The following is a 27,169-nucleotide window of genomic DNA, read 5'->3' on the forward strand; positions in this document are numbered from 1 at the left end:
AGATTTACACAAACATAACTCTGTTTATAAAGTAGTTTGGGTAAGAAGGCACAACAACAGAACATAAAAAACTCTGCCTGATTTTGCTCAGGCTTGAGAGCTGGCTTTGCCTCTACTGCCCTTAAGTGTATTTTGAAAAAAATTTAAAACCCCTCTAATTGTAAATATACCTTAAAAAATCATCTTGGAGTTTGGTTTTTTTTTTTTCAATACTAGGGAGACAGCAACTCACGTGATTTCTTACCAAAAAGGGACTATTGATCAGAATTAAGATCTCAGTTGTTAACCACTACACTACCATAGTCATGTATCCAGAGGATAAAAACATTTGGTTACCATTATGCAACAACCACCACTATCAAAGTTTTATTAAACTACACTGTATTACTGTCTGTGAAATGCAGTAAAATTTTGATGCAAACTGGGTTTGTGCAGATGACATCATCGTGTCCTACATTTAATTCTCTTTTGTTATTAATTTTACATCATATCTAGTGACAGCTCTATTCCATTACTGAAAAGTATAGCTATATTTTATCTGTACACCCCCCCAAAAGAGTTCAAATCAAGATAAATTTCAGAATGTCCTCCTTTATACTCCTCTCTGCATGGTTTACCAGTGAGCATATTGACACATGGGGTACCAGTGTGCCTGACTGCCTCTGAGATCTTACACAAAGGCAAGAAGAGCAGACCATAGGGGCACCTTGGAGCCATGGAAAGTACTTGGCAAAGCTGGAAACAGTGTTCTGCCCTTTAAAACTGCTGGCTTTCTGTGCACCACTCTCAGAGAAAACACTCCTCATACCCCCAGGCTGCTTCTATCCATCTCATCTGCACTCCCATGTGGAGAAGCCACCATTACCTCTCCCTAATCCTCAGCAGCCATTCTCTTGTTAGTGGGGTGTCCATGGGGAAAGCAAGGTAAGGGCAGAAAGACAAGAATTTATTTCAGCTTTCAAAACAGTGATGTATTTGAGATAAAGAGTGGCACTGCTGGCCTGTAGCAGAAACAAGAGCTTTAGGTGCAGAAGCACTGAAGCTGTCCAGTCAGTGGGAGGAAGCACATTATACTGTATAACTGAACCCTTGCACAGGGAAGCCACTGTTATACAAGTAAGGAAACAAAACTGAGTCATTTTTCTCCTTGATATGAGTTCTGCAGGGTGTCATGTTTTAGCTCCTGCCTATCCCAAGCACTGAGAGCCCATTTAAAAAAATACATTAAGTTTGGACATTAGATGTGCATTTTCTACTCCCTTTATTTGATACTAATTTTTGGAAGTTATGAACAAGTGGTCTGGCAAATTCTTTCCCTCCTCACACATCAGAGCTCTGCTCAGTTCTGAGGTGCAGAAGCAAAAACCATCCATTAATCTAGCCATTATTTCTCACTTTAATAGCACAGAAGAGCAAAGTACCTTTTGCTTTCAAAGATGAAATTTCTTGAGCACCCATCACAATTTATTACAATCCAAGTTACAAACCTTTGAAAGTCATAAAAGTCTCAATGTACTGTAATTATGGTTTACTTCTCAGCCCATTTAAAAACATATATGCCAGTATTTTATTTCCCTGGAAGCTTTTTACATGATATTAGGCAGTCTGACAAAACTTTCAGATATTCTAAAAGAAGAAAAATGAAAAGACAACCAAGCTTTATTTTAGAAATTGAAAGATAAGCTAGAAAGTGAACATACCAACAGCCATCATGTAATCCCAGCGGTCTATGAGGCACATATTGAAGATCAGGTAGTCAGATGTTTGCCCTTGGCCAATGAGTGGAATGTTTCTCTCCAAATTTTGGGTTACTGCAGAAGTCCAGCCAACGAGAAACCAAAAGACTATCAGGAGAATAACAGCCAGCATTCTCATCACTCGCCCACCTGTCATGTATGGAATACGCTGAGCAGTTCGGGAAAGGAATACCTTCAAAACCCTGAAAAATTCAGACAGAGAGTTAAGATGAGCGCTAGCAGTGTTGCAGGAAATGGATTTTCATTTTCGTTCACTATCAGATTATTAAAAAAAAAATCAACATTCTTTCCCCTGACAGTGTGTACAAGAGTGAAATGTGAAACATTATTACTTTCATATTCATCGTATTTAAATGGAACTGACTGCTGCCCAGAGAGTGCTAGACAGCAATAATAGAAAGTATTAGCTATGCTTATATTAGAGATGCACATTCACTTGCTGTGCTGTCAAGCTGTTTTGTACCTTCCAGCTCCCAGTGGAAGACTTCTGTCTTTGGAAAAAGGAAGGTCATTTCCATAAAACAGCAACCACGTGTGTGAGATTTCATTTTGCGTTGATGCTGTTTGTCTGCTAATCCCCAATCATGCTATTTCCAGAGAAAAAAATTAACACTTCTAGGATATTTTTCCCATTGGGTTTGATGCTTCTGAGACAATACTCCTTGTAGAAATGACTGTGGAAGGCATTTTGCTCATTATGTGGTTTCTGACTCGCTTATGGACAAAGCTTGCCAAGCTGGGACAGAACCATCAAAAGAAAAGCCACATCATACGTTAGACACACACCACTGAAAAGCCACTGAACACATAACACTCAATTTAAAAATATTTGCACTTACTATTAGAATAGGTTTACTCCCACCAAGAACTGTTCAAGGAAACATCACCTCTATTTTCTACTCATCACCACCTGCTAAAGCAGAAAAATGTCCTGCTCGGAGTATGAGTGCAACCAAAATTTGATGAAACAGCCTTGGGAAGACCAAGTAGTTTGACTCTTCATGTAGCACAGAGTATCTCTTTGTGTTGCCCGCAGCATGGGATTCAGAAGCATCTAACCTACTCCTACTGTTTTCCTACGAGAAAAGGAGGCTGCAGGGGCTGCCACTGCAGTGCTCCTGCCTCGAACTGGCCAAGCTAACAAGGCTGGGCAGTGAGGAAACGCTATCAGAACCAGATGGGCCAACGTTCAAATGCTGAGATTAGAATGAGGAGCCTTTTAAAGTGTAAGAGGCGAGCTGCTTCAGTGATTTTGTCCTCAAAACCATGGTGGTTCCTGACTCGAGCATGAGCATGTACAGTGAATACTCTTGATATGCATGAAGCGACATTAATGAGGTTTACAGAACTTGAACTTTTTCAGAAAGCTGGGCTTTTGAATGCCCTTGTCAGCTCCCAAGCCTTTTCAGCATACCAAGCACCAAGCCATCTCCCATGGCCAGGCTTGGCTTTTCAGCAAAAAATTAGTATCACTCCAGATTAATATTTATGCTTATATTTGCCTAAGAGAAGGCAGAAGCAACTGGCGTTGCCTCTCAAACAAATAATAGAACAGTGTCTTTTAAGGCAGAAGCACAAAAGCTTTCCCACATCCATAAAAATGAATCATCGTTTAACTACAAACACAGCCTTCACAGTGTGCATTAGGTGAAGTCAGAGATCTGAATATGTTCAACATTATTCAGCTGTTTCCCTCCCAACAGTTAACCTGCAGGGGGTCACAGTTTTTGATCTTTCCATGTTTGATAGATATTCTGCTCTCCCTTTACAGATGCTAAGTGTTTCATGTTGGAAGCAGCTTCCCAAAGACTTCAGGCAGGATAGACAGAAAACTCCACAGAGGCAAGGCGGGCTACTTCCCTCTACATTGCTTAGTCACAGCACTACAGTTCCACAGCACTGGTAAATCCTCATTTTATTGTTCTAAAAATCAGTAAGTGAGGGCTTTCTTCCTCCCTGTTGTAAATGCCAATCAATATTTAGCTTCTCTGAAGAGAAGAAAAAATATTCCTTTAGTAGTGAACTGGAAAACACCATCTTTTCACAGCTATAGTTTGCCACTTGAGAAAAATTTCATTGTACATGTTTCTGAAGGTTTAAGAATTAGAGAAATTATACAAACCAACTCAGAACTACCAGGAACATTTATTTTCTTTGTGTTTTGGCTCTCCAAAGTCAATTCTTGGTGATTCTACTGAAAGCCAAGATGTGAGCCTTTTCTGGACGTAACAAGGCAGGACCCGTTACATTTTTTCCAGTACTAGCTCATTAACTGCTAAGTATGAGACAGCTTTCTAAGGGAGATGGGTGGGCTGCTGCTGCATTATTGATCTGAGCAGAGTGAAACAAATAACATCTTGGAGTACAGCAGTCAAACCCCCTCCAATTTAGACCATGTTTCTTTTTTTTCTCTTCTTTTCACCAAAATAAGCATCCGCCACCATTTCTACCTTGGACATGTAGGCCTACATGTAACCCAACCTTGTTTTCCCCAAATTCTTTTTCTGAGAAGCTGTAAGGAAAGCTGGGTTGGACTGGTAGTGTTGACAATCTCCTTTCCAGAGGCTGTGGTATAAAAGTACTCTACCAGAACACAAGCTCCAGAGTCGCAATTCCCTCATCTTACTGTCATCATCTCAACGCTGGCTGATGTGCTCCACCTCCTCTCATGTCCTCTGTATTATTGAACACGTACGAAAGCAGAGACAAGTGCTGAGGAGTTTCCCCTCCCAGGAGCAGCCCTAGTTACCAGGCTGGAGGGTCATTTGCCTTCCAACATCTCTGACTCATATGCTACCAAAGTTCACCATAAAAAAGTTGAATCACTGCAATATTTGATCAAAATGCCTCTGCAAACACGTACTGTCTGATGACTAATACTCTGCATCAGAAAACTGGGGAGTTCTCCATTCGAATAACTGCCCTGACTTCTGGGTAGACAATGCTTAGCCCTCTTCTTCTGCACTGTTTTATATCTATGTATTGGATAGAACTAGCTATTCAACAAATGAGAGAGATTTCTCACAGGGAGGTAAGAAGTGGAGCTAGTGGGATGCATGCACATTAGGAAAATAAATATACCCAGGGTTGTCCCTGGCTTCGATGCCAACCAGCACAGAAGAGCAGGCATCCATACTATTACCCTCCAGCACAAGGCAGCTGCATGCCTATGACAGCTCCTGAACCACACTGGGAAACAGTTTGGAGGCATTCAGCTTACCACAGACCAAGGGCAAGCCAGGGACCACTAAAACAATTCAGCAGGACAGAAAATGGAGTTCCAGCACCAACGAATGTTTTCTGATGCTGCTTAATTTATTAATATAGATGTAGCCCTGGATTCAAATCCCTGAGCAAACTAGTGTTTCATTATGTCAATGTCAACCGGAAGGACTCCTCTTCCTGTTCTGTCTATCCCCAAAATGCCTGGTAGTGCCAGGCAATGCTCTGGTAGAAGCTCAGGGCATTGTTTGAGATATAGGGACTCTGATCTAAAGCAGAAGAAGAAAGTCAACCATCTTCCTCAGCATCTTCTAACTCTTCTCCCAGCTAAAACCATTCAGCATATGCAATCCACTCTTACGGGCCACTACTGGAAAACCAACCATTTTCAGTAGTGTGTCATCATCTCTGTTTACAGGCAGATCAGACACAACACTGCAATTTGCCCTACCTGCTTTGCTGGAAGACACAGCTGCCTTCAAAGCAAAGCTTTGACCTACAGACAGCTACTGGCAGCATTAAAGCTGATAGGCAACAGCCATCCTTTCTACAGAGTAAACAAAAGTCACAGTTCAGGCTGAATGAACTGCCTGGAGACCACTGCAGGTAACTCCCAGCTCTGCTGGCTGCATTGCCAAGTCAAGTCTGGGGAGACTAAGCTATTGGGTCTGAAGGTTTATCTGGTATGCCTGGCTCCATATATATGAACAAGGGGTGAGCTTGGTTGCAAGCATAGAGCTGAGAGCCAAGTGAAGCCCAGCAGCTGGGGAGAGAAGTGATGCTGCGAGTGAACCCGAGGCAGAGGGGCAGAGCATGCTGGTTCACAGGACTGGCTGGGAGCACCCGCTTGGAATCAGCAAGCAAAGCACGTGGCTGCTGCTGTAGAAGTTAAATCCTGAGATACAGTGTGTAATCTTAGAAAATAAATAAAATCATACTAAATTCTCATGTCATATCAATAATCTGCCCTGTGAAGAGAAAACATGGCCACCGAACTATCAGCTGACTGAGTAAGTGGCAGGAACAACAGGTGAAGGATCCTGTTTTGACATCCATGACCTGGCACAATTTGTTTATTTTTTATTTCTAGCAGCTGTCATTTTGTGGCTCTACTGAGTCATCCTGTCAAACTGTTCTGTTCCAGACTGATGATTTTTATTGCGATACGAAAGCTACATCACAAAGATAACGGGTCAAGCTCTTATGAAGGATGTTGCCCTCCTGTGGTGCATGGATTATGTCTTATCTGCTTTTTCTGGACTAACAGTGAACACGCTGCTAGTTACTTCCAGTTTGTAAAATGATGTAAAATTACTAAAAGTGAAAAAATACTGATGGCACATGCATGTATGGCACTATGTCAATACAAGAGAGCCTACACTTGATACTTGACACACGGGCACACGCACACACAAATAGTGAGCACAGGTTTTATTTCCACATCAGAAAAGGTGACTGAAGGAAGAACATCAACACTTAAGACCCAAGGCCTTATAAACTATAGTTAGATGCACTCATAGCACCAGCTACTGGCTCTCAGCTGGGAAAGATAAAACCCAAATGAGAAAACTGAACAGCTTTCTAAACCACATCCCAGCTGAAAGCCTCCAAATCAGTCATCATCTACTTCCCAAGTGATTTCTCAAGACCTCAGCATAGAACAGACTTGAAGTCTGGCACTGAAGAAGATACTAAAATTGGGGTGATCTTTCACTTTACTGTGTCTGATAACCTCAAACCTGAGCAAACCTGGGCTAAGAGCTGTGCCATGTCAACAGCACGAAAACAGCATGACAAGACCTATATCACATGTATCATGTCCTTCCTGTCCAGCCAGAAAGTACGACTAGAAAAAGAAGTTCTGGCAATTATTCGGGTGTATGAATACCTCTGAGAGTCCCCATCCTCAGTGTTGCCAGGAAACTTGGACACATATCACTGACAGCCATCAAAATATTTCAACTCAACTTGCAACAAATCAAAGTATAGATAATAGACTATCTCCCATATTTTTCATTTCAGGAGACATTTTGTATAGCAAATACACTGTCAAGAAGACCACTGCCATGAAAGGTAACAAATTCTTAGATTCACTGACTAGCCCTTCCAAATGCACTCGATTTTGTTATGGGCAACAGAGCACAAACTGACTGAAGGCTAGCCTGAACAGTAAGACTTCATCTTCCTTATATTTCCATAGAGTTTTAAAGTGATTTCCTATTGTAGAAAAATTATGTAATACAAATTTGTCAGATGTATGACTAGAAAAGCAAGCTGTGAAGAGGAGTTACAAAATGCATTTTACCTCAGTGCCTGGTAAAAGCTACCATTAATAAGCAAAGACGTATGGGTTGTGACTTGATGCTAACCTACTTTGTAGTTTCCCAGATTAGTTTTAATACCACATATATAAGGGTAATTCTACAGTGCTTAAATGAAAGTTCCCCTTCTGGATCAATGTATAGGAGATGAACTGTGCTGCTGCAATTTCCAAGAGTTTGAGTAGACTGAGGAAGGTAGGAGGGAAATTACACGCTGTTCAAGGGAAGGCTCTGGGTTTTGGGAGGCAACAGGAATCCAATAGATTTCCCACTGCAATCAGAACCACTCACTCATTCCCATGTGAGCGGCACTGGACTCTCAGCTTCATGCATATTTAATAACATGGAAAGAGCCTAAAAATATGACCTGCTTTGATGAAAGTGTATTGATTTGAAGTAGCTTTTGTCTGTCAATCTGTAGTTAAGCCTGGAACAAGCAAACAAAATTATTTGTTATTTCTTTCAATGCAGCCTAGATTCTAACATTTTTCATGCTATTCTACACTTCATTTTCTTCTTTCACCTTCAAGACTGAAGTTTCACTTGAGAAACTCTCAATTTCCCAGTGGACTATAGATCAAAAAGCTTTCTCTGTCTGCAGCCAGTTCCAAGGACCATAGTTGGAATCTTTTGACAGACCAGCTGTGAGGTCTGCTTTTCCCCAGTGTCTCCTCTCTCCCCAGCTCACTACCTTAATGCCCACATCTGTTCCAGCCGCCTGCTAGTTCCCATTGCAGGAGACACTGAAACTGTGCGTGCTTGCAATGCTTTCGTTCATATTACCGTATCACCTAGGTCTCATAAGAAATGGCCATTCCTCAACTTGATTTGCCCATCCTGGGTGTGTGCTGAGGGATGTACAGAGCACTGAGCAGCTGAGAGGTAAGAGAAGGCTCAAGAAGGGGACTTGCCATGTCACGTAACTAGGTTTCAGTGATGCAGACCAAGTATCCTTATTTATGAAATCCTCATCTGCTTTGTGCTAATTATCTCTTCTAATAAACCACTTACTGCACTAATACCCCCATGAATCCTGCTGAGATTAGCAGAACTACAGAGCAGTCAGCGAAACATCTGACCATCGAACCCTGACCAGAAAGAGCTGTCACAGAGCATACCATGACTATATAAACCATTAAATAAAAAGCCCATCAATCTGTCCCCAGACAACTAGCAGTGACATGTCTCCTGTTTGTAAACTATTCAAGGTTAAAGCTACATCACACAGTTACTTTGGTGTCACCAAAATCAAGAGCTCAGAGCCACAGAATCCCAGGTGAGATGCCGAGGATTCTGAAAATCACAGGTCCTTGGGCCAGGACAAAGCCATCTCTTTATGGGTCTGCTACAAAATGGCTAACATAGCCAATTCAGTAATTTCTTCCCGATAGAAGATGTTTAAATAACTACAGCCCTCACTAAAAACGAGGTTAGCTCCTCAGACAGTTTACTCCATAAGCAAACCAATTTTGTTGAGCTCTTTTCTTCATTCAAATTTGAGGCAGTTTTGTGACAGAAACCTTAATTCATAGATCCTGAAGACTCCTGCCACTAGCAGTGTAGACTGAAGATGGTAAGTCCTTCAGCCGATACAAGCTTTGGCTAAGCTAATTATTTGCTGCTTAAAAATCATCAGGTGGTTACTATCTTTTTGCAAATCTAAAGCCATTCAGTTCTTTATCCTCGTCAAATACTTTGACAACAGGCAGTCCAAAGGATCTCAAGGTCATTATTTCTCAGAAGTTTACACTGAGAAAACAGACCCAAGAACTGCCTCTTGGTAATCCCTTCCTACAAAAGGTCAAAAACATTTTCAAGGCATTCATTACAAAATTTGCTTCACAAAGCACTGTGGAGTTGACCGTAAAAGAGCCAACTGTCCTCCTGATCCCAGCTTACAGTTTTTCATTTAACAAAGGCTGATGCGTAAAACCGGCTGGGATGACACAAATTCCCCTCACTGTTAGTGCTGCTCCATACAGACACCCTCTCCTGCTGAAAACATTCACTGACAATTTCAACAACCTTTTAAAGGTCAGAGACATTTTCTAGTGATCAGCAATAAGGTAGCCCATCAAAACCGTATGTCAAATCTTGTATTTTTGTTCTTAAAATAGTCTCACACTACAGATGGCAAGTATTGCCATGGACAAAGCCCAAATCCAGGCCAAAGTAAATTTGGGAGTGGCTACATATCTTGATACAGAAAGATTTTCTTTCCTTTCTTCTCCTCCTTAGTTCTTTGGCACACATTGTTCTTCTGATCAGAGAATGACAAGCCCCACTTAAAAAGACAGTACCTTTATGGCATTTTTAATGTGGCCAAAAAAAACAAAATATCTCCTTCCTTTTAAGCCAAAGACAGCAAATATTCTGAGCTGTTTGCATGATATGAAGAGTTGCAGCTTTAAGAAAAACAATGCATTTGACATTTTCAACAGGATCATAAGAATTTAGTAATCCATAAAAGCTGTGCTACATGTTTCACCACTTTTATAGATTTATTAGATTAATTTATTTAGGTACTATACAAGAAGAATGCAAAGCTTTTCTCTGGATCAAAAAGCAGTGAACAATAATTTAGTAATCTTGAGTGAATTACAATTCATTCCGCTAGCAGTTTTTTATTGTGAGGACTGAACTATATATTCATAGCGTGTCTACAGATCACTATACTTTGCTTTTTGAGAAACACACTAAACTGTAGTCAGCAACTGAAGGAAAACAGCATAATTTCACAGCTAAATGTCTTCAGAATGGATGCTTCATTGGTTTCCCCTTTGTATCCCATTACACATGTGGCTAATACAATACTGTATCTTTTAGTTCATATGCATTACATTACAGATTGAATAAGATAAAAAGATTTCAATAAAGATATCTGATTAATTTACTTTTTTATATCTCTAATTACATAGCAAGTTCCTATGCTAAAGCAGCATAAAATGAAACGTGCTGTTACCTCTTCTGTCTTACTAGCTGTCCTAACAACACTAAACCCTATTAATTTTGCCCTTACAACACTATCACACAATTCTGCTATGGAGTTTTCTGGAGCAGGATCTGAGATCCTATAGGTTGTAGTCCAGATATAGCTCTTCACCCAGGCTGAGCAGTTACTAGCTAACATCCCTGGGACCCCATTAATGCACAGACCAGTACAGGTGTGTTTGCATGGTCTCCATGGCCCCAGCAACAAGAAGGTTCCCCATCCCTGCTCTAAAGGAACAAACCTGTTGATTTACAAGACCTAATCTCAGAGTCTGAGTTTGGATTTGTCATCACAGGAGCTTCAGTGACCAAATGATTTCTCTGAATACTCCACTTGTAAGAGATGAAAAGCAGAGCAAAATTCAGTTATCTTAGGAGTCAAACTTACACAGTTTCTCATGCTGGTGAGATTTTCCCAAGGATCTTCAAACTCCATGTGACATCGTGTATTAGCTATATTCGTAAGATACTAAAGATAAAATTCTTTAAGAAATGATGGAGTGAGTAGACTTCTTTGACAGAAGTGATATTGCCCTGTCTGTCAGGGACTGCTGAGCAAGCTCAGGAAGAGACAGATCTGGGAGGCAGCAGTGGGTGGCAGTAGGAAACCTGGAGCAGATCGAGGAACCTGGAAACAAAATTCCCAAGAAACAGAGAAGACTGTGGAGAGCTTAAGGCAATTTCAAAATTCATTAAGCTGGATCAAATTAAGACCTGCCCTGCAATGGCATCACACACAAGTGAAAAACTGGGCACAAACACTGCTATTTCTGGACTCATATGGTCTTTTTTTTTTTTTTTTTCCATTAAAAGAATCAGTCACTTTGACCAGTCAAACAGATGCCTAATTTTCTGAGTTTTCTCTTTGCCTTTCTGGAGGATGTTCCTGCAGGAGAAAGTGCACACAGCTCAAAGCTGTTGCTGACTATGGGTCTTGCTGCATTGTCAGAGGACACTTGAGAGAAGTGTTTTTCAAAATAAACTGTAAATCTATTGCCTTGAAAAAATTCCAGTGAACAGAAAGAGACCAGGAGAATTTCTGTATCTGTGGAGTGCTCACGAAAGCACTATGCATAAAGTCTTTTGGCACAAAAGTATCTCCTCACAAATTGACTTACAAGCACTTGTTTCATTTTCTGCTGTGAAATGATGTTCCTACACAGTACTTTAAAATGAAAATCCATTATTAAAGATTCAGGAAGCAAATATCAGCAATCGGAGGGACAGGAACCTCTCCCATCTTTATAAAATGTAATGCATCACCATTTTTATGCCCTCCTATTTCTTCAATATCTTTTGGAATGTGTTTTTTTAACCTGTCGCTTTTCTTCTGTCAGAATGTTTCAGTGCTGGAAGTTACTGTGAACTGGTTAAGAGAGGTTCATACAGCTGCCTTCATAAATGACCAGAAGCATGTACACTTTACATACTCAAGAAAAGCCACATAAATTTTTACATTTTTAAGTTACATATTGCTCCCAATCTTATCACTTCATTGCTAATCATACCCAGATATGGAAAGCTTATTAAAAAAGTAAACCAGAACAAAAATCCTGTATTACAGCTAACATTCATGAAAGTCACATACTGGAATTTTCCAAAATTCTTGCTTTTCCTTCAAATTAATACAGTTAATATCTGGAAAAAATCTCCTCTTCTACTAGTCCATATAAATGAAACATGCAGAGTTCTTACACAACAGCCCTCAAAGTTATCTATCTTGCTCTAACAAAATAAAAGTTAAGTAATCATGGACAAGAACAATCCAAATCTGTATTTCTTCTCAACTATGAAGACACTGAGGAAGAGGATACATTGAAAGGTCCAGTCTTTGATGTGTTCTGCTCTCATTTGCATGCATTCATTACCATGCCAGATAATTAAACAGCACAGATGCTATAGAAAGAACTTGTCTTACTATTTTATTTCATTAAGCTGTAAGAAAGAGTAATCACACACACTGGACGCAATCCTCCTCTCAGATCCATAATGCAGACTCCTGTACTTCAGCAGAGCTCAAGAAGAGGTACTGGGTTGTCAACACCCTTATTGTATGATGCAATGTTGACAGGAGTTAATGAAATATGGTACAAAAAAGCTGCAGAGAGACACAGCTGTAATATGTAGTTATAATATTTGTTGAGGGTTTTGTGCCCATTTTAATAAAATAAATGTTAACCACTTTATATGTGATTGACAGGCAGCAGTGTTTTATATCAACCCTTCTGAAGAAGCAGCTCTTTATCAGCATTGTGCTCTCCTTCCACTTGTAGAATGAATATTAACTTTATCTTGTGGTTGTGCATACAGGTATCACGGCTAAGACCTTCATGTGTATTTGAAAGGAAAGTTTATTCTTCAGCTTGTCTGCAAAAGATAAGATTCAAACCACTCTTACAACAGATAAAATCAGGAACATCTCCACGTGTCATGACAATCAGCAGTGTTACCACCAATAGAAATTGAGACCATAAACAATGCCAACTTCTTTGGATAAAAGTTCCGTGTGATAAAATTTTGTTATTATTAAGAATATTCCTTTGCAAACATGCACCTGGAGTAGATTACACTGAAGGGAATTAAAATCCTGGCAACGGTATTAAAGCTCATCGGGCATCTGCAGAGGTTTTGTGTCTCTGGTTGATTCATTCACAGAATACCAGAATAGCCAAGACTGGAAGGGAGAAATTAAGAAATTGCCTAATCCAACTCTCCTGATCCAAGATGGATCAACAAGAGCAGGTTACTCAGGACCTTGTATAGCTGGGCTTTGAGTTTTTGGTCTACGTTACCCATCTCATACAGTGGGGAAAGGAAGAGGTCAGTTGCTGGCAGGGAGAATAAGGGACCCCCTCGTAGAATAAAAAGTCCAATGTGCAAGTTAAACACCAAAGGCTTCCACGGAAGCTTCATGTCTTACAGTGAAACTTCCAGGCTCACAGGAGATACTCATGGTACAGGAACATCACACATAAATATGCCTCCACAGAATCAATATAGATGTGCAGATATAGCTACTAAAGGTTGCAGAACTACCCACGGACCTCCCTTGCTATGGTAGTCTTTTTCTTTTAAATTTTAAAATCCTCCATTCTTAAAAGCAATAATGAGAAAAAGTTGTCATTGTTCAAGCTGCGTTCATTATTTCAAACCCCTCTTTCCTTCTGAACGCAGATGATGCAGAGAACAAACAGACATTAGTTGGTAACCAAGCTGCTAGTCACATAAATTCCCTGAGATATTGCCCAACTTATTTATGTTTCCTTCTTAGCGTTCACTAAGAAGTTTAGGAAAGAAAAAAAAAAGAATTCCACACTAAATGTAAACAGACCAAAATAGAACTTTTAAGGCCCAATCTCACTCATACTCCAGTTTGTCAAACATCTCTCCTGATGGAAGAACAAGTAAAGCAACGACCATGTAAGAAAACGAACATCAATATGTGCACAGCAGCTTGTCAGCTATAAAGCAGAAAACAAACTCGGCCAGAGCAAAGTCAAATACAGAAGAATGAGAAGAATGCATCTCTTCTGTTTATAATACTACAGTAAAGGGACAAATAACTGAAAAATACAGCAACAAAAAAGCCCCAGCTGTATAAAATCAATGTCTGATAAACAGCTGAAGAGGGATGGATTCTTCTGCTCTGATTAGCCTCAGCTTGGCTCGTGCAAGCAGCACAGTACCCAGCAGTGCAGATCAGCCCCGTGTTTTTGCATATGCTATTTCTGCATGGATCTGGCATGCTACTGATTATTGTTACTGAAACAGATCAGTTATAATGATGCTCTGGAGGAGATAAATTGCATTCTGTATGTTCTTCTTCCAATGTTTTGCATAAAATACAACATTCAATTAAAGGAAGTTTAAAGAAATGTAGTCCAGAATCACTCTATAGTGTCAGCAATATCTGGATAAAAATGAATCCTTTCATAAGCTTCCATGTTCTATTGCCAGGTAAATGCCCATTCAACTCTGTTCACTCGATATGTGTATGCAAGTGTAGCAATCAGAAAAACCTGCTAATTAGGTTAGTTATGAGCCCTTCTGAGGAACCTACAGTTTCCTGGAAACTAGTTTCTGAATGTCTGTCTGATTTAAACTTTGTGAAAATAACTAAAGTTGCATGTTTCGACAAATACTTGCTGTCCCTTCCCTGCACTGCATAATGCCACACTGCTAGGAATCTGCCTCAACAGCTAGGGCTACCCCCTGAAGCAACAGCACTAATGGTGTCCTTAAAAATCACTGCTGATCACGACTTGAGGGCTCCATGGATGGTACAGGCACTTTGATAAAGACAGAATGGAAGGGTAAGTTGCTCTGTTTGCGAGCAGGCAGCTGGGATGCATGGAGCTCTGCCTTGGGACACCAGCTGAGAGCTTATCGTGACGCTGTGATGGGTGTCTGCTACAGCTTGCCTGATCAAGAATACAGACTAGGTCCTGACGTAGGCCTTCTTCAGACAACCGGTGGAATTCTTCTGCTTGCAGGTTCTGGTTCTCATGAGGGTTTTCAGCAACCTCAGCAAGTGCTGAAAGTGCAACACAGCAGGTCACATGAGGTCTGGGAAGTTTCTGAAACACACTGATAACTTCTTGATGTGGATACTGAGGAACCAAGGAAAGGAGGCACTCTGCTGGACCACATTCTTACAAAGAAGGAAGAACTGCTGGGGATGTGAAGGTCAGGGACGAGCCTGGCTGCAGTGACCATGCACGGTGGAGTTCAGGATCCTGGAAGAACGTAAAAATACTTCGAGCTCCTCCAAGCTCAGGAATGGACCTTAACAATCTGCAGGAAATTAAGCAAAGGGGGCAGGCAGTGGACATGGATTAACAGGTAGCTCCTGATTAAACTCAGACATCAAAAGGAAGCATACAAGAAGTGGAAGAAGGACTCAGGTGACTCAGGAGGAATATAGAGACACTGAGCATACAGCAGTGGATTTAGGGAGCCCACCTGGAATTCATTTTGGTGAGGGTAGATTCAACTGGCAACAAGAAAGGCTTCTACATGTGTAACAGAAGCAAAGAAATAAAAGTTTAGGGAAAATACAGGCCTGCATTCAGCAAGATCACCAGGTCCTTGCTAAATGATGCAAGGACCTGGTGGCAAATGACACAAAAGGACTGAAACACTAAAGCCGTCTTCACCTTAATCTGTACTAGTAGGACTTGTGTTCAGGAATCTCCAGTCCCCAAGACCAGTGGGAAAGTCTAGAGCAAGGAAGATTTAACCTTGATGGAGAAGAATCAGGTCAGGGAACACTTAAGTGAACTCCATATATTTCAGTCCATGAATGAGTCATGACAAAATCTGTCCAATGTCATTGTGAGGCCATGTTCAATACTCGTTGAAAGGTCACAATGATCAGGGGAGCTTACTATTGACCAGAAGAAAGCAAATGTCACTCTGATCTTCAAGAAAGGCAAGAAGGAGGATTCCAGGAACTACAGGTTGGTCAAACTCATCTCAATCCTTGGGAATGTGACAAAAACAAATGTTCCTGGAAACCTTTTCCAAACACATGAAGGACAAGGTAACTGGGAGTAGTCAGTATGGATTTATGAAGATGAAATCATGCCTGACTGACCTGGTCTTCTGCAAAAAGATGACTGGCTTGCCGAGGGAAGAGCAGTGGGTGATGTTTATCCTGACTCAGAAAGACTTTTCACACTGTTTTCTATAAAATCCTCGTAGAAAAGCTGATAAAATAGAGGTGAGATAAAGGACAGTGAGCTGGACTGAAAACTGGCTGAACTGCCTGGCTCAGAGGGCTGTGGATTAGCAGCAAAAAGTTCAATTGGAGGCCAGTCACTAGTTGTGTTCACCAGGAGTCAATACTGGGGTCAACACTGTTTAACCTTTTCACTGACAACCTGGACAACGGAGAAGAGTACACCCTCAAGAAGTTTGGAGATGGTACGAAACTTGGCTGAGAGACCAGACAGTTTTGCTGCCATTCAGGGGGACCAAAACAGGCTGGAGAAATGAGCAAACAGAAATCTCAAAGTTCAGCAATGGAAAATGCCAAGTCCTGCAGCTGGGCAAGATTAACCCTATGCAGCAGTACATGCTGGGGGCTGACTGGATGGAAAGCGGCTTTGCAGAACACAACTTGGGGATAGTGTTGGACACCAAATTCACCATGAACCAGAAATATACCCTTGTGGTATAGGTGGCCAGCAGCTTCGTGGCTGAGTATACCTGAGTACTCAGCCTGAGGCAGAGCATATCTAGCAAGTTGAGGGAGGTGGGTCCTATCCCTCTACTCAGCACTGTTGAGGCCACATCTGAAGTGCTGTGTTGCCACATCTGGAGTGCTGTGTTGCCACATCTGGAGTGCTGTGTCAAGTTCTGGGCTCCCTGGTACAAGAGAGACATGGACATACTGGAGCTAAGCCCAGTGAAGGGCCACAAAGATAAGTAAAGGACTTGACCATCTTTCAGAAGGGGAGACGCTTAGAGGGCTGTTCAGCCTGGAGAAAAGAAGGCTCAGAGAGAATCTTTTTGATGTATATAAATATCTGATGGAAGGGAGTAATGAATATGGAGCCAGACCTTCTCACTGGTGCCCTGTGACAAAATAAGAGGCAATGGGTACAAAAAGAAACCCAGGAAATTTAATTTAAACATAAGAAAAACCTTTTTTGCTGTAACTGTGGTCAGAAAATAGAATAGGTTGCCAAGAGAGACTGTGGATCTCCATCCCTGGGGAAATTCAGAACCTGACTGTACATGGCTCTGAGCATCCTATCTGGCTAAGCCTGCTCTGAGCAGTTAGGTGTGACTATATGATCTCCAGAGGTCCGTGACAACCTCAACTCTTCTGATTCTGTAATCTTTGTGTAGCCAGTATACATACATATCGATAGATGGGGAAAAAAAGTATTTTCTTAGCATGTTTTCTGCAACAGGCTTTTTATTCAAACCTTAAATCTCGAGATTTAATACTCTTCAGAAGTACATTAGCATCAAAAGTATTGTTACCTCTAGAAACCATTTTGTATAAGTTCTATAAATTTCCTCAGAGCTTTGACTGAATAGTCTATGAAGTACCACAGATTTCTGTTCTCAGGGGCCCGCTACAGTACACCTTTTCACTTTTATTTTCCAAATTTATTACTAGACAACACTGTCACCCATTTTAATGAAGAAGGTAATGAAATGCTCATACTCCCCTGCAAGGCGATATATATATCAATGCAACATAAAACTTCAAGAAATAAATGAAACATTCTGTTCATCTGTCATTCTGTAATAAAATATTAAAAAAAAAAAAAGTCAACTGGAAGAAAAATGAACTCTCATCTCCTGTGCTTCCTCTCATATGCACAGGTAGAAACAGGCTTTTCTGATGAGCTGAATTCTGGAAAGTGTTGCTTTGTATGTTCATCATAAAATAATGGGGAAAAAAAAAAAAGACAATTTAAATTAAGGTCAAAGGTTCAATTGTCATTGGTTCTAAGCCAATCTGGAAAAACAAGAAAAATGTGTCTATTTAAAGACAAATGGAATTAAAATTATTCTGCTGCTTTGAAGAAGCAGTAAGCAAGCATAAGGGAGAGCTAATCTAAATGCTACAGTTCTCAAGAAGAAAGAGGTTTATTGCTAAGAGATAGATGATATACACAGAGGGTCTCACTGAAATCAAATGTGGAAGATCTAAAAGATGCAGACCCGGGCAATCTACTCACATACCGCAATGGGACCCTACCGACAACAAAATGAACTGAACAGAACAAGGGGAAAATGCAATAAGCTTGAAGCTCTGTAAAACCTGCAAGGATGAAGCAAGAGTTCCAGCTCCACTTTGAAGTCACACACACAGTAGAAAAGTGTTGATAGCCATGAATTTTTTGTTTAAAGAGAAATATTTCAATCAGAGAGACATCAAATATTGCCAGAAAAGTCTTGTGGTAATGACCTTCCTTCATAACCCAAAGAAATAAATGGGGGAAAAAAGGGAGAATTAGTAAGACTCTTTTGTTATTTATAGTAAGATATTGCCCCAATTCAAACTTGGTGACATCCATGCAACAAGAGCTAATCACACAAGAAACAGATTTGGACTTGCAAATCTAGCAAGCAGCTTAAATGTGCTGTTGCATATAGCATGAAGACAAAAATAAAACAAATTAGCCCAGTCTAAGTGAACACAGAGATAAAAGGGAACAGAAAACATGGTTTGTTTTTACTGAAATAGTCTTGAGATACATAATTTGCTTTCTGTATTCTATCTGACAACTCTTGCAAATGACATTGATGATGCTGACTTTGCATGCTAATACAGATGCATGATGACAGACCTGAGGCTTTCCAGGGCACAGCATGTGGCCAGCTCTTCATACATCACATCCTGCAAGGGCTGCATCCAGGCTGTAACAAGCTAGGAAAACAGCTAAACTTAAACGCCCATTATCTCTGAGAAGATAGCTACAAAACCCATCTCACTAATTTTGATCTCTGGTATCTTCAAGAATCTCTTGCTGCTCTGACAAATAAGCAAGAGAATAGGTAATTCTAGCTCTCCAGAAGGGAAATGAAGACTAGATAAAGGTATAACCCGGTCCCTGTAAGGCTACAATAAAAGTAACATGAAAGAAACACATGGATGCCCTAACCAGGGAAAACCTGGAAGGCATGGACCAGACCAAATGCTGAGGCAACTGTGCAATATTTTCACCTTCAGGAGGCATTACAGGACATGCTAACCTAATTCATATCTATCTCTAATACAGACAGATGTTGTATTAGAACAAAGCACAGCAGTATCAGGACTGGAAGCACCATGACTTTGTTAGTGAAGTGTGTACCTCAAGTCTTTGTTAAGAGGTAGGTTTTTTTGCTTAAGTTGGCCTCAAGTTGTTCCAGGGGAGTCTTAGATTGGATTTTAGGAAAAATTTCTTCACTGAAAGGGTTGTCAAGCATTTGAACAGGTTGCCCAGGGAAGTGTCTGAGTCACCATCCCTAGAGGTATTTAAAAGACGTGTAGATGTGGCACTTAGGAAAATGGTTTAGTGGTGAATCAATCTGGCAGTGTTAGGTTTATGGCTGGTCTCAATGGTCTTAAGGGTCTTTTCCAACCTAAATGAATCTATGACTGGCAAACTGTTGCAGGGCTCTACTGCTTTCAGGCATCTGCATGACATTGTACTCTGTGGGGGAAAATCAAGTGTCAAGTACCAAACAAAGCACTTGTTTGGTACTCCTGCACCACTGCTTCAGTGCATGGCAAACGTACACTGGTGGCATGCCTAAATTTTCAGTCAGGAAGACAAAAGCTGTTAGCACAAAACCCATTCATCTATCTAAGTGTGATTTTGGTACAGGAAGAACTATAGAGCAGTTATCAAAGAGTCTAGGTATCTTTGATGAGAGCTAGGGGTTCTGGGCAAAGATAAATGAATACCAGTACCAGAATGCCACATGTTGAAAACAGCAAGCACAGGAACAAAGTTCAAAGAGAAGTATAAACAGACAGTGGCTATCACCATCATGTTTCCCCCAAATAAGAAAAGGATATGAAAACACATAGAATGATCAACAAGGATTTTGTATCTTGACCATATTAGCAATCCAGTGGCTCAGCTGTGCAACAAATGTGAATGCAAATCCTAATGAAGAATGAGAAAAACAGTACAAGTTTGTTCATGGGGCTTCCAAATCTGAGGTTTCATCTTAGGAAACCAACAAATAGAACTGCGCGCCAGCCAACATTTCTGAGGGACACTGACAAAGGTTTCTTAAAAGAGACTAAGCCACAGAACAAAACTGGACATTGCATAATATACGTCCTTGCAAACCCCTACATTCTAGTATGTTCAAATGGCAAAATGGTCAATGTGCCTTTTTCATGGACATAATAGGGTTTTATTCAACGGAGGCCAGTGCTGGCTGACGCTCACCAGAAGCCATCAATTGCTGCTTCTAAAAAAGAGTTTGACAGTCACCATCTATAAGGTTTCCAGAGCAATACACAGGTTATTTTCTCAACAAGCAAAGTACGATTTTCAAATTGAATAAAAGCTTGGAAGAGATTGGGTCACTGCAGTCACATTCTCTAAAGCATCTGAAAAAGTGCAGAGGAGCAAAGTCCAGAGCTGGATTATGTTAATCCGATTTGAAAGAAAAAAAAAGCCTGTCCAGTCTAAGATAGAAGGCAGACCTACTGCTGAGGAAAGATCCCGCATAAAGTAATTAAGGCTGTTACTAAGGGATGGCTAGGACAGTGTAATTCCAGCCCTTTTATCAGTGTCAAGGCTCTCAGTACTATATGGAGACTTGTTCAAAGCCAATGAGAGTGATTTCTGAGGTGCTAGAGAAACATGTCAGAGGAATAAATGATGGTCATTTCTGCACAGAAGGAAATCATAGAACAGCTAGAAAAAAAATGGTTTAATAAGAAATTATTTCAAATATAATGTTCAATACACAACCCTATAGAACAAAACAAACAGTAGCATTAAAAAAAAGTCCTAAAAGCTTGTCACATGTCAAAACTAGAAAGACGAGCAGAAGAACAGAAGATTTGAAAAAATATACACACAAATTTGATTGCAACATATGGAAATAAAGTTTGTAGATTGACAGCCTTATTTCAGTGAGACAATGGTACCAAACAATTCCACACTTATACATATAAACTCTGTTTCTATGTCTGTCATGTGCCTCTGACATTGGACCTTGTATAGAGGCCATGAATTTATGTAGTTGGAACAGAAGTATGATTTCAGACATGTAATGCCAACTTGCAGTATTCACAACTGAACAGTAGAAAATGATGACAAAGTAATGCTGAAAAACGTATCAGAGAAAGACCCTGCTCCACATATAGCAACAAGGCAGCACCAATGCATCTCTGGTTGCTGCTGTCTGACTTTTATTTTTAGAATACAAAGATGAAAACAAGAACTGAAGCCTGCACTGCTGAAAACTGATGCCAGAGTGAGAGGTGCTTAATGGATATATAAAATGATAGGTAAGGAGAAACAAAAACCTTAGGAAGATTTATGGTCACAAGAGCCACTTCCCCACTAATCTATGCAAGCCAATGCTTGAGGCAGAGGCTGCCCACAGCAGAGGCTTCATCACCAGCAGCCCCATACTCATACAAAGTTGAAGTCTTCCCTAGGCAGACCTGGGAGGAACAGGAGGCATCTCCATGAAATCCCAGCAATAAGGGGAGAGATTGCTTCACTCAAGAAGATTCAGAAAAATAACAGATGTTGCTGTTGCAGAGGCCAAGTGCAGAACATGGCTCCACCAGGACAACTGTGCTGCTATGAACTGCCAGAGCACAACTGGTGGTGATGGCTGCGATGAGACCCAGAGGCTCTTGAGTAACTCAGTGCTGCCAGCTAAGTTAATTCCCACATTAGGAATAGGCACTCAACATTTTAACCCAATTCTTAACCGCTAGTATTTTTAGATTTGCCCAGAAACAGAGGCTCCAGCTTGAACCCTATGCATCTAACTGCAATTATGTACAGAGGTTCACATTTGGACCTGAAAGAGGTAGGACGTATGTCAAGAGAATTAAAACTCAGCTGCATGTAAAATCTGCCAGTGCACTGTACTATAATACCCTGAAACAGCAAAAGAATTTTAATTCTCAATACAAATATTCTGTGGTAATTTTTAATTGTAAACATTACAGATCAGGTCTAAAAGGAATAGTATGGTACTTGCAGCTGAATCAATACATACTGAAGCTTTCTTCAGGACTTATGGATTCCTGAGCCTCAAGCAGCTAAGGCAACACTGTCTTGGCCTTTCCAGTTCAGATCACAGATCTAATTCATTGCACCTAAAATTCTTAAGAGCACCTTGGGCATCTTTCAGAAAAGTGTATATAAGGATAACTCACCAATGTGCAGACTGGTACAATGCTGCCGAACTTCATTCCTGTGTATGTTACAGTATGCCAACACACCATTTTACATCACCAGTGGCTGGTTACCATTGGTCAGATAAAGACTCAAGTTTTCAAGAACATAATGGCAATTTTTGGCCTTCACAATAACCCAGAGAAGAAGAACTAATATCTGATAATGTTTGGCCCAGGCACCAGTTTTCCCAGTACTAAAGATCTGCATTAGGGTAAGCGATGAGGACTAATTTCAAAGTTGCTGGTGCATCCCATTAAACAGTACAACTATAAACACATCATCTCACTGTAAGAATATGCTTAATTTTTCACTAGACCAATACTAACATGAATCCTATAATTTCTATTATATGCCCATAAAATAAAGGCCAAATATAAGACTAACCACTAGATTATATAGCTTGATCAGTTGAAGATCATGACATTTTTCTATAGGAACCCCTATTTGTAGTAGTATTTAACCATAGAGTATCTCTCAAGAAGGGATTCAGCCTTGATCTGAAAGCAGCACAAAAAATTCCTCATGTCTCTTGTTACTTTTTTTCAATAGCTAAGCACCCCTCTGAGAAGAATTTGTGCCAGATTGCTCATTTGAATTCCTTCGCCTTTGGCTTCCAGCTACCAGATATTAAACCTCAGTCCAATAGATTAAAGAGTCTTTTGTGACTACTTTTCCTCTCTCTGTTTGTTTATACACCACGCAAGAAGTCATTGCTCAGTCTTCTTGCTGATCTAAAAACCAGATTAGGTTTCATAGTGCCAAGCACTTTTCCCAGCCCTCAAATACTTTCTGAACCACATCCATCTATTGCATACCTCCTTTAAGAATGCATCTCAGGAAAAGGGCATAATGCATTTGTATTACTCTCAAAGATGTTACCTCCTGCTGCAAAATCAATCTCTATTGATAACCTTTAAAACTCCTCCTCAATTTTGTGTCTTTAACTAGGCCCTAACTATAATTTGCCTTTTGGCTGTACTCAAGTGTACGTCTTTGGCTAAAACCAAGTTGCCAAGCAATAAAGATTACTTTTCATTACTATCCTTTCTGAAACAAAATTTATCATTTCACCAAGCTTTCCATTATCCACAAATTTTATGATTTTCTGCTTGGTTCTTCATTGGAACTGAAAATGCTAAATAGTATCAGGCTTACTCCTTATCCTTCACAATAGCCCCCCAGAAGCCTCCTGTCCCATCATGATTTTGCACTGACAATCAGTGTATGTGATCTGCAGGTCTCTGCTTCCAGTTAACTCTGATCAGCCCCTGTGTGAGTCATACACTTAAATCCTGCTTCACTCTCCTCCACAAATAGCCTGTAACTCATGTATTGCAGTGCAATGCCTGGTTTCTCTTTCATGCCACAATCCCACCCAGCTGGGCAGCAGATACTGTGTTCAGCCAACCAATTCTATCCTTCCAGTATAATGAGGACACCACTTGAAGGGGTCCTGGACTTGAACAAGGTCTCTGAGCGGATGGGTTCCAGCTCCAGTTCCAAAGCTCTTCTGCTATCACGTAATCTGATGTGCAAAACCAGCCCCTTCTCCCGTTATATGCCACAGTGCTTTTGCATGCCAGCAAAAGACATCTGAAAAGGCTTGTGATTCCTGTAGATCATTGCAGAGAGCCTTCCAACCCACTGCAGTTTTTTTCCCTAATCATGATAGCAATATAATTTAATATAAAAGCACCAAATACTTTCTTTACCTTCTCTTTGAACTTTCCTAGCCAAACTCAGTCTACTACGATACAGCAAAATGTGTGTTACATTAAGGTGATTTAAAAAAGCAGCCCTTGGAACTGTATGGCTGTATCTACAATATTTTATATAAATTAAATATTAATAGAAATATGTATGACAATATTTTCAGGTTCACTGTGCTCTAACAATCTTACATACTTTATGCGCTGCTTTTTTTTTGCTTAAAGACGTTTATTAGTCCCAATTCTACACTGTGCTCCATCAAGATTAATTCTGCACTGAGTGTCTTTATAACAGCTGTGCTACATTTTATTAGTTTATACATATGAAAGTAGCTACTTTATTCAGAAATATGAAACAGAACCATTGTGCTGTCTAGTTAAGGCTAGTTATTGCTTGGGAATGGCAGGGATACAAAAGACTAAATATGATTTTAATAATGTAGATTTTAGCAGGAAAAAAAGCCGCAATAAAGCAGAATGTGACTCTTATTTAACCTGGAAGAACTACAAAAATGAGAATTCCATCTTCAATGTGCATCATACAGGAATGCTATATGGAATTTACTAACATCTCTAAGTTGTTATCTAAAGCCCTGGGGTTTTTCATATGCTACAAAAATAAATAAACAAACTAGCAAAGGGTGGCTGCAGGCAAGAGAAATGAATTACACTCAGGAAATGAATTAATTAGGTTAAAACATACTAACAAGAAAACAGATTTTTCCATGACCAGTCTAATTAGTGAAACTTTGCTCCTTATGAACTCCTACTGTATGTGAACACAACGCTTTCGCAGCAAGTCCAGCTCTCTTCCTCCTAAACTGTATCTCCCAGCCTTTCACTCTGCCCCAAACCCTAAAGCCTCTATTTCTCTGCTGTTTCCCCCAGCAGCCAGGCACGAGGCACAGCATGGGAGCCACCAGCAGCACATGGCCACTGACCAGTCAGGTCACATCAGGTAGAAAGGGACCTCCTGATGCCGTGGGTTTTGGCCTTCTCTCTACAGGAACCTTCGTATGGTCTGTTTTCTGCCCCAACACTTCTTCTCAAAGCTTTATAGGACCTAGCGTGTACAACCTCTTATTCAGTGCTATCACTGAAGTATTTTCATCAGAAACAAGCATCAGCAACACAAACTTCAAATAACGCAAATGACATAAGAATGCTTTAATATTTTCCATGTCCTGCTCTCCTTGTTTAAACAAAGATGGGTAAATGTGCTACACGTGGAAAAAGCAGTGGAAGAGGACAGGGATGCCCTGCTCTCATGTAAGACTTACTTTTTCCTAATTACATTAAATTAATAATAAATACAAAAAGTACCCGATGCCTTTCTTTGTTCACCATGTCTCTCTCAGCCAGCTCTAGGTACCTCCCTCTCATCTGAGTCATGAGTACGAGAAAATGAAGCTGATAATAGTGACGTGACAGTAATGAAGGAAGGCTCTTTTTTAATCTTTAATTTCTGCACTGCTGCTGGCTCTGATATTCAAAGCAGTGTCATGGAGCTCTCACATAAACACAAATTGAAGAGGCACAACAAGGAGCTACAGCTGCAAGAGCATCAGAGACATGGAGCTCCAGCAGCCCACAGCAAAACCTATATGGCTGTGAGCCCTTCTCTGCCAAGCACTGGCAAATTTTGGAACCTTCTTGAGATAATTTTCGTTGCAGAAGAGAAACTGGCAGTACAAAACAAGTATCTTGTCAGTGCAGGATGTTTATTTTCTGAAGTCCAGCTGCCCTTCTTCCTGAAGCCGGAATGGTAACAGGCAGTGCTCCCAACAACGTTCAGCCAAGGCTTCAGATCATGCATCTGACCACATGTCTCTCCCCTCTCCAGAAAAAAGTCTTCATGCCTTCACCTCCCTCTCTGCAGGGGTCTCCACAGACTTGTGTACCAGACACAGCACTTACTGCTTCTCTGACGGGATCTTAACCTTTGACCACATACCCCTTCCCTTTTCCTGTTTAACACAATGTAGCTATGGGACCAGGGAAACAGCACACCGAACCTCCTGCCATGACACTTGTGTGAAAGATACAGAAACATGGTGTCACTGAGCTTTGTTTATACTGCCAGGAATTAAAGTTTACAAAGAAACTTGAGATTACACATTTGTTACATAACTGCACAAAACTAACATGAGTTTTTCTCTGTATTAACTGTTAATTCAAACCCAATTCCTACAAAAAGCCATCTTGGGGTCAATACTAACTCAAGTTGCAGCCTGCACGCTTTCAGCAGGACATGGGAAATCACCCAGTTATAGGCAGACCCACAAATCCCTCAGAAGGAGAGTCAGATAAATCACCTGTATCTTCTTTCCTTTCCCTAGCTACAATAGGAGGTTATGCTATGCCCTCCTCTTTCATGTTCTCACCATCAATGCACACCTCCACCCAAGTGCTTCAAGAAGCAAACCAACATCTTGGATTTCTCTGCTAGCACCGGTCTCCTCTCTGTAAGATACCAAACCATAACATACAGAATCACACTCTTTTGGGTTAGAAAAGACCCTTGAGATCACCAAGTCCAACCTTAAACCTAACACTACCAAGACAACCACTAAATCATGTCCACCACTAAATCATATGTGCACCACTGCACACTACCCACACTGGTCTTATCATCCTTTCTTTATCATCTAAAAAGATCTGTAGAAAGGGCCACTACGTGCTCTGACTGTTCCAAATGTCAAGGCACAGCAATGTAATCTTAGCATAGCATTTAAAAGCAGTGCAGAACTGCCTCACAGTGTTAAGATCTTGTCCTCCCACTAACACACCCATCCCACCACTACTTACAAAAAAGCCATTGTATGTCATTGTCTTGTGTTCCATACCTGGAACATTATGTTCTCCATACCTTCTCATTCTCCTCACTTCCACACTTTCCTCTGTTTCTCCTAGTAATGTAAGAAATGGACACTCCCACAAACTAGTGACCCCGTTCCTGGGTTTCATTCTGCTAAACTGTCTGTAAGCTGTCCTCTGTATGCACACACACATATACATATGTCTGTATGGATAAACCTATGGCTTTCTTCCATTTTCATGCTTTAACCCAGAATTAAGGATTCTGTACTAATCCTGACACCAAGATGGCAGAAGTTCATGAAATACTGAAAATAATGAGATAATCTGTCCATCAAATATAGTGCTCATAAAAGGACACAAAGAGTCTTCAGTCACAGAAATATATTGAAAGATGCAACATCAGCAGCTCTTTTAAAACTGAAAGATTAAATCTGAGACATCATTATTTCTTCAGA

At 40.5% G+C, this 27,169-nt stretch overlaps 1 protein-coding gene across 2 annotated transcripts in view; it reads right to left on the reverse strand.

The window, feature by feature from the left end:
• GPR158 (G protein-coupled receptor 158) overlaps nucleotides 1-27,169 on the reverse strand; it is a 193,232-nt gene that overhangs the window by 22,040 nt on the left and 144,023 nt on the right. For both annotated transcript variants that reach the window (XM_061468229.1, XM_061468228.1), the window contains exon 7: nucleotides 1,701-1,939. In XM_061468229.1, the coding sequence (XP_061324213.1) occupies nucleotides 1,701-1,939 (239 nt within the window). The remainder of the gene's footprint in view (nucleotides 1-1,700; nucleotides 1,940-27,169) is intronic.

The sequence above is a fragment of the Pezoporus flaviventris genome, unplaced genomic scaffold (genome assembly GCF_033815535.1).
Source record: "Pezoporus flaviventris isolate CSIRO_AGI_PZ_B2104156 unplaced genomic scaffold, CSIRO_AGI_Pfla_v1 ptg000047l, whole genome shotgun sequence".
NCBI lineage: Eukaryota > Metazoa > Chordata > Aves > Psittaciformes > Psittacidae > Pezoporus > Pezoporus flaviventris.